A 14159-nucleotide genomic window follows, 5' to 3' on the forward strand; every position below is an offset into this window, starting at 1 on the left:
CAACCAAAAATAAAAAGAAAAGCCATCTGAATGATGGGTGAAGGATGCAAACTTGGTGATCCAGTGCAAAGGCCCTGAAGCTGGATGGGTCTTGTGCCTTCCATGAACAGCTAGGATGCCTGTGTGGGTGCAGAGATGTGAGCTGGGGGAGAACACAGAGAAATGAGGTGAGAAAGGTGTGGTAGGGGAAGAACCTTTTCAGGAACCGCTGGAAGGTGAGCTCACTGGGATGATTGGGCTGCTGTGTGGGGAAGGGCTTGGAGGCTGTGGGAGCCTTAGGAGGCTGACCTGTCCTCCCAGGTTCTGCCTCAACCCCCTCGCACCCCTCTGTGAAACTTGGATGAGGGTGGAGCAGAGCCAAGGAAGGGGCCAGACTGGGTTTTGGCAGGAGGTGGAGCAGGCCTCAAGACCTGCACAGACCTGCTTCTAGCTCCACTGGAGTCTCTCCTGGCCTCCCACCTCCGCAAGGCCTGAGGCCACAGGACCGTCTTTCTGCCACTGACTTGGCTGGGCGCTTTGGGACCCTCAGGTTTGGCACACCTTCCTTGAGTTTTACTAAATCCTCCTCTGGTGCCTGGTACCCAGCAGTGGCATCCAGGCCGGCTGCTCTAAGGCGGGAGCAGGACGCATGTGGGCCCTGTCCCAGTTACTCCCTTTCAGAAGTTCTCCACCCAGAGCGCATACGGTGGACCACAAACCTCCAGGAGCTCCGCGACTTGCATCTATGAGACTGGGGGTTGTTACTGAGGGTGGGTCTCAGTTCCGGGAGCGCATATTTCTTTTGAGAGATCCGGCGAGATGGGTGCTGGCAGGCCGATGGGGTAATCCAAATTGTTCATATGGGTAGTGATCTTGCAGAAACATTTGCTCAAGCCCCTCCTCCCCAACATCCACCCCTCCCCCTCCCCATACCCTACCACACTCTAGAGGATTCCCGGTCACCTCTGGGCACTGCGTCTTACTTGGGGATGGCAGTATCTCCCTGGCAGGATACTTGCAATGGCAAAGCACCGGCCAGAGGCGCACAGAGAACGAATTCCTTCCTGCTGGGGAGGCGACCCTGGAATGGGGAGCCAAAGGGGGCCTCGGGGAGGGATGGGGAGGGTCCTGCGCTCTGGAATCCCGCGATCCGAAGTGATCCCGAAGAGAGACCCAGGGCTGCGGGCTCCCAGAAAAGCTTGGGGCGGGGCAGGGCAGGAAGCCCATCAAGTCTCGCCTCCTCCCCGCCCTCCCCCGGCCTCAGCCCGCCGGGTATCGACTCGGTCTCCTCTACTCGGGTTATGTAACCCCGGAACGTGGCAGCCGGAGGAGGGGAGGCTAGGGAAACGAAGAGAGAAGAGAGGCGGGGCGCCGGGGTGGGGGATGGGCAGCATCGCCTCTGGCGGGGCCCCTCGGTGTCCTTCAGAAAGATTCCAGCCTTCCCCCACCCTGTACCCCTGCCTCCGCCTCAGTTTCCCCTCAGCCTTCTTTCCGTCACAACCTCCCTGGCAGGGGGTTCTGGCTCTGGACAGATTTTCCTCCCGGGTTGCAGTTTCCGCCCCAAAGTTCTCGGCTTTGCTGCCTAGACTGTCAATCAGCCATTCCGAGCCTCAGTTTACCAGTTTGTGAGCCAAGGTTTGATTGACAGGCCACGGGTAAAGTGCCCGGTGCGGGGCATGGTACACAGTAGGTGCCCACTGTGGGACCGGCTCACAGGACTGAGTGGAGTCCAGGGTGCTTGGGGCCTTTGCCGACGGTAAAGGGCAGAGCCCGAGCGAGGCGGGTGAGCTTGAGGCGGGATGCGGGGGGAGCGGAGATGAGGGCTGGGTGGGTGGGTGCGGAGACCCGGGGCGGCCGGCCTGGGCCCTCCCCTTCCTCCTCCCTTCCCTCCTTCCCCTCCCCTCCCCTCCCCTCCCCACCCCTGGGCTCCCGGGGTCCGAGGCCGGCGAGCGGGCTGTGGGCGGGCGTGCTGCGGCGGCAGGAAGGGGCGGGGGGCTCCAGAGCCCCAGCAGGAAGAGGCGAACCCACCGGCCACCGCGAGCCCAGTGCGTCCGCGCCTTGGACCCCGCCATGTGGGGTCTCCTGCTCGCCTTGGCCACCTTCGCGCCTGCCGTCGATGTGGGTCTAGGGGCGCCCAGCACCTCCGTACTGGGCCTGGCGTCGCCCGCGACCACCAAGGCCCCGGTCCCGACCCCCCGTAGCAGCCCGGCACAGCCGTCCGCGGGGAAGGAGAACGGTGAGCTTCCGTCCTACCCACGGCCCGCTTCTCCCGCGAATCGGTTGTCCCACTCTTCCGACTCCTGTGTGGCGACCCCCTCCCCAGCACGCGCGCACACACCTCACACACGCCACACACGCCGCACTCTCCGCCTAGCGCCTGGGTGGCGACCCTGCCCCACGCGCACACACTCTCTGCGCGGTACAATGGCTGCTGACTCAGCAGCCCTAGTTCCCGGCCAGACCAAGTCAGCAGTCCTGGGACAGGAGCCAGTGGGATGCTGCCTCTTACAGGCCCAAACCTTCCTGTTTCTCAGATGGGGAAACTGAGGCTAGAGCCAGGAGGAGGGTGGAGAGAGGTGCAAAGACACCGCGGAGGGTGCAGAGCAAGACTGTGTGTGTGGGCTTGAGGCCAGCGGCTGGAAGGAAAGCACAGAGGGAGGAGCGCTCTCTGCCAGGTGCCCTGGAGGGACGCGGCTCTGCCTGGGGTGGGCACGGGCAAAGGCTGCCGGACTTCCCAGCTTCTCCGATGTGGCAGTAGAGAGGAGGAAAGCACGGGGATTGGCAGCCTCGGAGGGCTTCTTGGGAGAGGCAGGTGGAACTGGTTCTGAAAGGTACTCTGAATTAGGAAGAGCTGAAGAGGAGGGCAGCCAAGAGGGAAACAGTGTGTGCAAAGGTACCAGTCCCTGACACAGATATGTACAGTGTGTGTGTGGTGGGGGGTGGGGCAGCTGTGAATCTTAGTGGGGAACCAGTGGCATTTGCCCTGTGCAATGAATGCTTTATACTGAAGGGTAGGCAGGGCAGGGGTCCAACTCTGGTCCAACTCTGGAAAGCCTGAACACGTGGACGGACATGCGTTTGAGGAGAAGACCTCTCAGCACAGTGATGGGGGTGGCACAGAGGCTTTGGCGGCATGAGACTGAGCCTGGAGCTAAGGAAGGCTCCTTGAAGTGTATCTGGACTGAGATGCGAAGAAAGAATGGGAATTAGAAAATAAAGTCAAAGGTGGTGGATATATATGATAGGGAAGGGGACAGCTAGGCAAAGAAGAAGTTAACCAAATTCAGCTCTTTGGAACAAGCAAATGGTTCCTACTGGTAGTGTAGCTCTCTATTGGTGAGGGCCAAGCATGTAGTCACATCAGAGGGGAGAAGGAATCAAGAAAGTGGCTGTAACAGTAGGTTGGGGTCAGACTGAGGGCCTTAAAGTCCATGCTAAGGTCTCTGGATACATGTGGTGGGGCCTCCCTGTGGACTTGTAGGTTTTCTTGTAGGGTGGTAGACCTCTCCATTTGAGGTTTCCTGCCATCCTTTCCTTCCCTGCTGCTCTGCCTCTTTGGTCTCCAGGGACTTCAGAACAGCATGTCCGGATTCGAGTCATCAAAAAGAAAAAGGTCATTATGAAGAAGCGAAAGAAGCTAACTCGCCCCAGACCCACAGTGACTGCCAGGCCTTCAGTGACCACCAGCCCTGCAGGGACCCTTGAACTCCTTGAGAAGCAAGAACCAGGTACCACCAGTCCAAGGGCCTTGCCCAGACTTGCAATCTCTGGGACATGAACTAATATAGCTCTTGGCCACACAGGCAAGCTTGGGTTCAGCTTTCCATCTGCCCTGACCACTGTTTCTAGGGTCCCAACTTACTGCTTTGTCCCTGTCCCAGACTGTCCCCCTTTGGGCTTGGAGTCCCTGCGAGTTTCAGATAACCAGCTTGACGCATCTAGCAGCCAGTCGTTTGGTCTTGGACCACACAGAGGACGGCTCAACATCCAGGTCAGCAAGGCAACCCCTAGGACCTTCTTCTCTGCCCCTCCCACCTTCCCGTAAGGCCTACCCGGTTCTGATTGCTGCATGCTGTGCCCACAGTCAGGCCTGGAAGATGGTGATCTTTTTGATGGGGCCTGGTGTGCTGAGCAGCAGGATGCCGAGCCATGGCTTCAGGTGGATGCTAGGCACCCCACCCGCTTCTCGGGCATTATCACACAAGGCAGGAACTCCATCTGGAGGTGAGGCAGGACAGCTCCAGGCCAGGGAAGTCATGGGAAGACTCAGAAGGACTGGGGTGGGAGGCTTGGGGGCCACCCATGATCTCTACCCACCTTTCCTGCCAGGTATGACTGGGTCACATCATACAAAGTCCAGTTCAGCAACGACAGTCGGACTTGGTGGGGGAGTAAGAATCGCAGCAGTGGGATGGATGCGGTGAGAAGTCCCATGGTGCCTGGGGCCCTCTATGCTGGGAGTTGGGCTCCCGGCCCACTGTAGGGTGCTGGGCTGGGCTGGGATTCCTCTGAGGACAAGGAACAGGTGCCCACTTGGGCATCCCAGGAGGAAGGGGGTTGTTGTCAGGATGGGTGGCACCCAGCAGACAGCCTCAGGGGCCAGGTTGCTTTGGACCATGCCCGCATCCTTCCCAAATACTTCCTCCATGCCGCAGCTTCCTGCTGGAACACCCCTTCTGGCAATGGGCCTCAGTCCTTGCATCACTTCTCATCTCCTCAGGCTACAGTGTGGGATCCTGGCCAGCTTCAGGATTGCCTGCTCCTGAGTCACATGGCCATATTGGTCTAATGAGCTGTGACTAAACCGGAAAGGAGGGCTGCCTAGGGCTGCCTGTTGGCAAAGGATGTGGGCAGAGGTCTGTGTTTGACACAGCGAGCCAGTGTCTAGCTGAGCCCACTAGGGTGGGTTTTTCAGTGGGCTCACAGGCCTGAGCATCTTCCTGAGCCCTGAGCCAGCCTGCTGGGGCTCAGGCGGCCCTTATCAAGGACTTGATGCCCCCAGATATTTCCTGCCAATTCGGATCCAGAGACACCAGTGCTAAATCTCCTGCCTGAGCCCCAGGTGGCCCGTTTCATTCGCCTGCTGCCCCAGACCTGGCTCCAGGGAGGTGCATCTTGCCTCCGGGCAGAGATCCTGGCCTGCCCAGTCTCAGGTAGGGAGAAAGACAAGGGTTAGATGGGCAGGGCACACCCTCCCCTGGGAACTTACCATTTACTGTGAACTCAATCCTCTACCAGATCCCAATGGTCTATTCCCTGAGGTTCCCATGCTGGGATCCTCCGACTCACTAGACTTCCGACATCATGATTATAAAGCCATGAGGAAGGTAACCCCTATGACCCAGGAGGGAGGATCATGAGCAGGTCATCTCAGATCTCCTGCCCACCGGGGCATAACTTGCTATGATTGCCCTCATGTCCTCCTGCATCTCACCCTCTTGTTGACCCCTAAACTTCCACGATTTCCTTGCTTTGGTGCCTCTCTTATTCTGACTGTTCCTTCCATGGCTGCTGCCCCCTCCTGTACTGCGCCATGATGTCCCCATCATATGGGCCCTCGCAAGCTTTTGAAGTCCTTCCACGGCCTCGTGTGGTCTGAGCCCTGGGTGTGCTCCTCCCATGCCCCTCACCATGTTACACTCACCCCCCAGCTGATGAAGGAAGTGAACGAGCAATGCCCCAACATCACCCGCATCTACAGCATCGGGAAGAGCCACCAGGGCTTGAAGCTGTATGTGATGGAAATGTCGGACCAGCCCGGGGAGCATGAGCTGGGTACTGGCAGATGGGGTGGGAGAGGTGGGCACAGCAGCAGAGAGGGGTAGGTGCATGAGCCAGCTGCAAGCCCCTGTTTGTTCCCAGGAGAGCCTGAGGTGCGCTATGTGGCCGGCATGCATGGGAATGAGGCCTTGGGACGGGAGTTGCTCCTACTTCTAATGCAGTTCCTGTGTCGTGAGTTCCTGAGAGGGGACCCGAGGGTGACCCGGCTGCTCACCGAGACGCGCATTCACCTGCTGCCCTCCATGAATCCTGACGGCTATGAGACTGCCTTCCGCCGGGTAGGCCACTTGGCCTGAGGGCCAGCCTGCTCCTTCTGCCATGGTGCCTGGAGCCTGCTTGGCTTGAACAGACTTCCTCCCCGGCAGGGCTCAGAGCTGGTGGGCTGGGCAGAGGGCCGCTGGAACCATCAGGGCATTGATCTTAACCATAATTTTGCTGACCTCAACACACCACTGTGGGAAGCAGAAGATGAAGGGCTGGTACCTGACACTGTCCCCAACCATCACCTGCCCCTGCCCACTTACTACACTCTGCCCAATGCCACTGTGAGTATTCTGGGCCACCCTGGGGGCCTTTGTCTCTGTCTCCCACTCCCCTGACCTGCCCTTGTCCAGGTGGCTCCTGAAACATGGGCAGTGATCAAGTGGATGCAGCGGATCCCTTTTGTGCTAAGTGCCAACCTCCACGGGGGTGAGCTCGTGGTATCCTACCCCTTCGACATGACTCGGACTCCGTGGGCTGCCCGCGAACTCACGCCCACCCCGGACGAGGCTGTGTTTCGCTGGCTCAGCACTGTCTATGCGGGCACCAATCGGGCCATGCAGGACCCAGATCGACGACCCTGCCACAGCCAGGACTTCTCCCTGTACGGCAGCATCATCAACGGGGCTGACTGGCACACAGTTCCTGGGAGTATGTGCCCCAGGGTGGGGTTACCCCATTCCCATAAAAGTGAAAAGAAAGCGTTAGTCACTTAGTTGTGTTGGATTCTATGCAACCCCTGGACTGTAGCCCGCCAGGCTCCTCTGTCCTTGAAATTCTCCAGGCAAGAGTACTGGAGTGGGTTGCCATTCACTTCTCCAGGGGATCTTCCCGACCTGGGAATCGAACCTGGGTCTCCTGCATTGCAGGCAGATTCCTTACCAGCTGAGCCATCAGGGAAGCTCTAGCCCCCATCCCCATAACCCTGCCCCAATGAGACAATCTGCTCTCACATACAGCGCCAGTGTCAGCTGTCACCAGGAAGCGTCTCCCAGAGGAGGGCGCTGGGAGGGCAGAGCTCCCAGCCCACCTGCTTAGGCTTCAGTGTCTCTGGTACCCCTAGGCATGAATGACTTCAGCTACCTACACACCAACTGCTTTGAAGTCACTGTGGAGCTGTCCTGTGACAAATTCCCTCACGAGAACGAGCTGCCCCAGGAGTGGGAGAACAACAAAGATGCCCTTCTCACCTACCTGGAACAGGTCGGATCTGAATTCCCCCCACTCCCCGCCTTCCCGAGTCACTGCTGACTGGTCTGTTCTCCGTGTTGGATGCGGCTCCCAACAGGGAGGTCTCCTAAGGTCAGGCTGAGCCATTCTGACTCACCAGTGCCATGGGTCACACTCACTTGGCATCAGACTGCCTTGGAGGGATACAGGAGAGGAAGCGCAGTTTGCCAGCAGGGTGGTGTCAGACATTGTTGGAGAGTGGGAGTAGACCTGACTGCACTCCAGGCAGTGGTCCAGGGAGCAGACCCAGAGCTGTTCTCAGAAAAGACTCTGATTATGCAAGTGCAGGAAGTACCCTGGCATAGACACTTCACTTTCCGCAGGAACTCATGTCCCTTGGAACGACTCCCTAAGTATAGTTTCCAAAGATTCTAAAAGACAAGCCCATAACGAGAATCAGTGAACTCGGGGAAAGCCCAAAGATACGCCCTCCTGCCAGGCGTTTATAGTTGTCTTGGTCCAGATGCCATTTATCAGTCAGGAGATACTTTCACCAGAGTATTGTCACCTAGGAACAGAATAGATGCAGCACCTCTATCAAATTTGTAGGGTACAGAGCCAGAAGATAAACTGGATAAACTGATTGGAGAAGCAAAGGGATTTTGATAACCTTTTCCCACACAGGTGCGCATGGGCATTGCCGGAGTTGTGAGGGACAAAGACACAGAGCTTGGGATCGCTGATGCCGTCATTTCTGTAGATGGGATTAACCATGATGTGACAACAGGTGGGTGTGTGAGGGAGGCGTTAACCAGGTCAGAAGCTGCGGGCCACTGGCCGCTGACCTTGCCCTTCACTTCTCTCAGCATGGGGCGGGGATTATTGGCGCCTGCTGACCCCAGGGGACTACATGGTGACCGCCAGCGCGGAGGGCTACCACACAGTGACACGGAGCTGCCGGGTCACCTTTGAAGAGGGCCCCGTGCCCTGCAATTTCCGCCTCACCAAGACTCCCAAACAGAGACTTCGAGAGCTGTTGGCCGCTGGGGCCAAGGTGCCCCCGGACCTTCGGAGGCGGCTGGAACGGCTGAGGGGACAGAAGAATTAACACCTCCAGCTGAAGAGCCCCAGAGGCTTGGGCAGGCTGGACCTGTCCAGAACTGGAGGAGGGGTCACTGAGAGTGGGGAGGGCAGGACAGGGTGTAGGGGGGAAAGGTGCTCGGGCTCATTAAAGCTATTTGGCACCTCAGCCAGTCTTCTGTGATCTCTATGTCCCACATTCTCCTCCTAGGCCAGGCCTCAGCTTCCCCTCTTCCCTGATCGTATTCTGCAAACATGGCTACTCTCATCAGTTAACTTCTGGAAAAATAGTATGGGAAGAGGAGCCCACCTGGGTTCCTCCTGAACCTGGTCTTGGCAGAGCAACTCATCTCATCAACTAATCAGCTTCTGGGGCAGGTGCCACTTGGTGCTGTGAACCATCCTGTAAGCACCTCCTCAGTGCCAACCACGCAAGGAGTCAAGGGCAAACACTGCCTCTCAACCTCCCGGGGCTTCCAGTTGAGAGAGGGGACCAGCATGCCAGGCGAGGCTGGCTGTTGTGGGAGTGGAGGCAGGGGAGTTGCACACATGGGAGTGGAATACAGCACTGAGGGTCAGTCAGGATGCAGTAGAGGTGACAGTTCTCAGAGTGTAGATGGGAGGTGGTGTGGGGCGCCTGGACAGGGAGAGCTCCAGGGAGAAAAGCAAAGAGAGCTCAGCCAAGAGCATTTGGGTTTGCTTCACCAGCCCTTCTGGAGAATCCTGGTAAGTGATGGGATGCGATTCGTTTCTTTCAGACAAGGAGAAGTTGTGCATCCGTCAGTTATCTTGCCAGAAAAACAACCAACTGCAGGTAGTTCAGTTCAGTTCAGTCGCTCAGTCGTGTCCGACTCTGTGACCCCACGGACTGCAGCATGTCAGACTTACCTGTCCGTCACCACCTCCTGGAGCTTGCTCAAACTCATGTCCATTCGAGGTATTTCAAGAAAAAGGGAATTTAATGCTGGACCTTGGATGTAAAGATGTTGAAAGAGCTGGATGAAGAAAAGGGAGAAGGGAGTTTAACTTAGAAATCAGGAAGCTGATAATATCCTTGGTCTGGTTTCATAAGCCTGTGTTTGGTGCTGGACCCACCATCACCTGTGGCTGCCAATAACCACCTGTGATCACTTGTGGTTGCCTGCTGTGGCTGGAGACAGAGATTTCCTCCTTCCTTCCGCTTTCTATCTCCAACATATGAAGTCCACTGTGCAGTCCAATCTAGCTGTAACCTAGTTTGCAAAGGAGCCCACAAAATGTAGTTTCCAGGCTCCTAAGCCCCCTGTGATTCAGAGGAGAGCTTGCAAGGGCAGGAATAGGGGAAATACTAACAAGCAAACCATGGCACAAAGACATCCATGTAGCCTATTATGTAAGCTTTGCCTAGTGCTGGGCTGTTGTATTGTCCTTGTCTCATTTTCAATCTCAGATCACCATGAGGGATTTAGTGCCACACCTCCCACCTCCCTGCTCCTTTTCTCCCCACTTCAAATGCTTCTTGTGCAGCAAAACATTTTTTAAAAAATTAGTTTTATAAGTTTAATATATATAATGAAAAGTACACATAAATGGACAGCTTATTGACACAGTGAATGAGTCAACCATATATTACAAAAAAACACTTCAGGTGTAAAGATATATGCACTTTGAAAGTAAAAGGATAAAAAAAGATATATCATGCAAATATTAATCAAAGGAAAGCAGGAGTGGCTATCTTCATAGCAGACAAAGAAAGTTAAAGACAAAGCAGACAAAGAAACTTTGCCCTGAAAGCAACTTTCAGAGCAAAGTTAGTTAACAGAAACAGAAAGGGATATTATATAATCATATAACTGAACACACCCAGGCTGAATGTTTCCAGTGAATCTTTTCCCTTCTCTCTTGGGTACCCTAGAAACAGCTAGTTCAGCATAGCTGAAATGGCATGTGAACTCAAGCTCTGGATTTCCCCCGCTTCTAGCAAGACATTTCTTTGGCCAGGGAACTCCCTCTGTTATGTAATGGTCAAGGGATTCGAAGGTGCTATCGACTTTCCTCATATATATGCTAAGTGGCAGGAGAACGGGGCCCCTCTCCTGGTCTTCTAACAGCAAGATCAGCCCTACCTGGCCTAGCGAGCCATGTTTTGGATAATGGAAATTTGAGGCACTGTATGCATGAGCAATCCTAACCCTAAACCTTGTTTGTGTCTGTACCATTTGTCTTTGCATTACACTTGACATACATGACAATATGAAGATGCATAATCTAGTAAAACTGAAGGCATTCCTGGGTATACATTATATACTATAGGGAAATCTTTGCACATGTACAAAAGGATACGTATATGCTTATAGCAGCTTTATTTGTAACAGACTCAAATTGGAATCAACCCCAAAATCCATCAAGAGTAGATGGAGGAATATAACATAGTATGTTTATGCAATGGAATTGTATACAGGAAGGAAAACAACCAACCACTATACACATCATGAAGGACTCTCACGAAAACAAATTTTGAGTGAAACAAGCAACACACAAAAGGAAAATAAAACTATATTGTCTATGGTGGCATGAAATAATAAAAGCAGGGATACAATTATGATAAAAGTTAGGATAGTGATTGATTCTGGAAGGGTCAATGCAGCAACAATCAAAGAGGAGAATATGGAGGGAGGGGGATTCTGAAATGCTAATAACATTCTTCTTCATTATCTGGTGAGAATACTTTGGTGTTCACTTAAAAATATATGCTAAACTTTGTGTGAACATTTTATGTACTTAAAAAGTATCTATTTTCATTTATTAAAATTTTGTATATAATAAAATCCACTTTTTGGAGGTATACTTCAATGAGTCAAGCACAAAGATTCTTGTAACCACCAGCATGTGAAATGAAGTGAAAGTCGCTCAGTCATGTCTGACTCTTTGCGACCCCATGGACTGTTGCCTGCCAGGCTCCTTCTTCTGCAGATTTCTCTAGGCAAGAATACCAGAGTGGGTAGCCATTTCCTTCTTCAGGGGATCTTCCCAACCCAGGGAATGAACCCGGATCTTCAGCACTGCAGGCAGATTCTTTACCACCTGAGCCACCAGAGAGGCCCAACCACCAATGTAGACGCAGACAAAAAGAGCTCCTGGGAATTCCCTGCCAGTTCACTGGTTAAGACACTGTGCTTCCACTGCAGAGGGCACAGGCTTGCTCCCTAGTCTGGGAACTAATGGAGAAGGAAATGGTAACCCACTCTAGTATTCTTGACTGGAAAACTCCACAGAGGAGCCTGGCGGGCTATACAGTCCATGGGGTTGCAAAGAGCTGGACATAACTTAGCGACTGAGCACACATCAGGAACTAAGATGCTGCGAGGCGCTGTCAAGAAATAGAAGGAAAAAAATTTAAATTAAGCCCCTACTTCATACAAAAACAAATGCAAAAAGTAAAGCTGTAAAAAGTGCCAGAGGAAAATTCAGAATATTTATTTATTTATTTTTTCAGAATTTTTTTTTTAAAAAGAAGAATTTCCTCATGCTGCCCCTTGTATTCAGACTCTCATCCCAACTCTAGGCAACCACTAGATCATATTTCTGTTCTTACATTTTTGTTTTAGCTCAGTGAACTCTCAGGATAAGCCTAAAGAGATCTGCATCTGGATGTATCAAACCATCAAAAACTAAAGACAAAGAATTTTTTCATTTGCTTGGTTTCTTTTTTACATATAATTTTATTTATTTTATTTTTGGCTATGATGGGTCTTCATTGATGCATGTTCTTTTTTCTAGTTTCGGGGAGTGAGAGGTACTCTCTAGCTGTGGTGGGCAGCCTTCTAATTGTGGTGGCTCTGGCAGGGGAGCGGGGAGGGGGCTCCAGTAGTTTCCATGCTCGGGCTCTAGAGCATAGACTCAAAGGTTATGGTGCATGGGCTCAGTTACTCAGCGGTATGTGGAATCTTTCTGGGATCAAACCTGTCTCGCCTGCATTTGCAGGTGGATTCTTTACCACTGAGCCACCAGGGAAGCCTAAAGAGAGAATCTTGAAAGCAGCAAGAGAAAAGTGGCTCATTATGTATAAGAGACCAAAAAAAAGGGTTCTTTTATCCATTTAAAAATCTAGGCGATTTATTTTCTTATTTTTGAGTTTTGAGAGTTGGATATAAACCCTTTATCTGATAAATGACTTGCAAATTTTATCTACAGTCTCTTGCTTTATCTTTTAATTCTCTTGCTAGTGTTCTTTGCAGAGAAGTTTTACATTTTGATAAAGTTTAGTTTATCAGTTTTTTCTTCTGTAGATGGTACTTTTTGTGTCCTAAATGAGAATTCTTTGACCAATCAAAAATCATGAAGATTTTTTCCTATATTTTCTTCTAAGAGTTTTACAGTTTTGCATATTACATTTAGGTTTATGATCCCTTTGAGTTAATTTATATACATATATGATATATAAATCAAGGTTTATTATTTTTTTTTGCATATGGAGATCAAGTTTTTTACAGCACCTTTCGGTGAAAAGACTGTTCTTTCTCCATTGAAATGCCTTTATACCTTTATTAAAAATCTGTTGACCATATTTGTGTGGGTCTATTTCTGGAATTTTTAGTCTTTTGCATTGGTATGTATCTATTCTTTCACCAATATCACACTGTCTTGACTATTGTAGCTTTATGACACATTTTATAATCGGGTAGTTTGCACATGTAAAAAAATGAAGTTGGATCCTTATCTTATACTATATATACAAATTACCTAAAAATTGATTTTAAAAAAATCTCAGATTTCCCTGGTGATCCACTGGTTAGGAATCCACCTGCCAATGCAGTAGACAAGGGTTTGATCCCTGGTCTGGGAGGATCCTACATGTCTTGGGACAACTAGGCCTGTGGGCCACAACTGCTGGCTAGCCTGTGCTCTGCAACAAAAGAAGCTGCCACAGTGAGAAGCTTGTGCACCTCAAAAAAGAGTAGCCCCTGCTCACTGAAACTAGAGAAAGCCTGTACTCAGCAACAAAGACCCAATGCAGCCAATAAATAAGTAATAAATATTATTTTTAAAAAGGATAAAAAAATCTAAACAGCTAGAACTATAAAACTAGAAGAAAACGGGGAAATCTTCATGACACATTGGGTTTGTCAGTGATTTATTGGATATGATAGAAAGCACAGGCAACAAGATAAAAATAGATAAATTAGATTTTGTCATAATTTAAAACTTTTGTACATCAAAGAACACTGCAAAAGACTGAAAAGATAACACAAAGAATGGGAGAAAATATTTACAGAAAAATATACAGGATACATAAAGAACCCCTACAACTCAACAACAAAACTAATTTAACAAATACAACTCAACAAAACTAATTCAAAAATGGGCAAAGGATGTGAATGGTGATGTTGATGGTTTAGTCACTAAGTCGTGTCCAACTCTTGTGACCCCATGGACTGTAGTCTGCCAGGGTCCTCTATCCATGGGATTCTCCAGGCAAGAATACTGGAGTGGGTTGCCATTTCCTTCTCTAAGGACTTGAATACATTTCTTCAAAGAAGATATACAAATGGCCAATAAGTACATGAAAAGATGCTCAACATCATTAGTCATCAGGGAAATGCAAATCAAAACCACAAGATAGCCCTTCACACCCATTAGGATGGCTATTATCATCAATAAAGTAGAAAATAAGTTTTGGCAATGATGTGGAGAAATTGGAACCCTTGTATATTGCTAGTAATATACAAGGGTAATGTATATACAAGGGTAATGTAAAATGTTACAGCTGTTGTGGAAAAGAGTTTAGTGGTTCCTCTAAAAGTTAAACATAGAACTGCCAAATGACTCAATAATTCCACTTATAGGTATATATCCAAAAAAATTTTTAAAGCAGGAACTCAAAACAAATTTGTATACACAAATGTTCA

At 51.0% G+C, this 14159-nt stretch overlaps 1 protein-coding gene across 1 annotated transcript; it reads left to right on the forward strand.

Moving 5' to 3' along the window:
- Window positions 1-1893: 1893 nt before the first annotated feature.
- Window positions 1894-8430, forward strand: CPXM1 (carboxypeptidase X, M14 family member 1). Its single transcript, XM_065919646.1, has 14 exons — window positions 1894-2215; window positions 3546-3707; window positions 3861-3970; window positions 4064-4203; window positions 4309-4399; window positions 4982-5132; window positions 5218-5306; window positions 5631-5754; window positions 5842-6038; window positions 6126-6305; window positions 6375-6672; window positions 7085-7224; window positions 7876-7978; window positions 8058-8430. The coding sequence occupies exons 1-14, from the start codon at window positions 2050-2052 to the stop codon at window positions 8297-8299; spliced, it is 2193 nt and encodes a 730-aa protein (XP_065775718.1). The 5' UTR covers window positions 1894-2049; the 3' UTR covers window positions 8300-8430.
- The last annotated feature ends 5729 nt before the right edge of the window (window positions 8431-14159 follow it).

Source organism: Muntiacus reevesi, chromosome 2, assembly GCF_963930625.1.
Source record: "Muntiacus reevesi chromosome 2, mMunRee1.1, whole genome shotgun sequence".
NCBI lineage: Eukaryota > Metazoa > Chordata > Mammalia > Artiodactyla > Cervidae > Muntiacus > Muntiacus reevesi.

Bases quoted from the DNA above. Each gene is read 5' to 3' on its own strand.
- CPXM1 (XM_065919646.1), top strand. From the start codon at position 2,050: ATGTGGGGTCTCCTGCTCGCCTTGGCCACCTTCGCGCCTGCCGTCGAT. The intron at 4,204-4,308 runs GTGAGGCAGGAC...CTTTCCTGCCAG, and splicing joins GGCAGGAACTCCATCTGGAG to GTATGACTGGGTCACATCAT. The intron at 6,673-7,084 runs GTATGTGCCCCA...TGGTACCCCTAG, and splicing joins CTGGCACACAGTTCCTGGGA to GCATGAATGACTTCAGCTAC.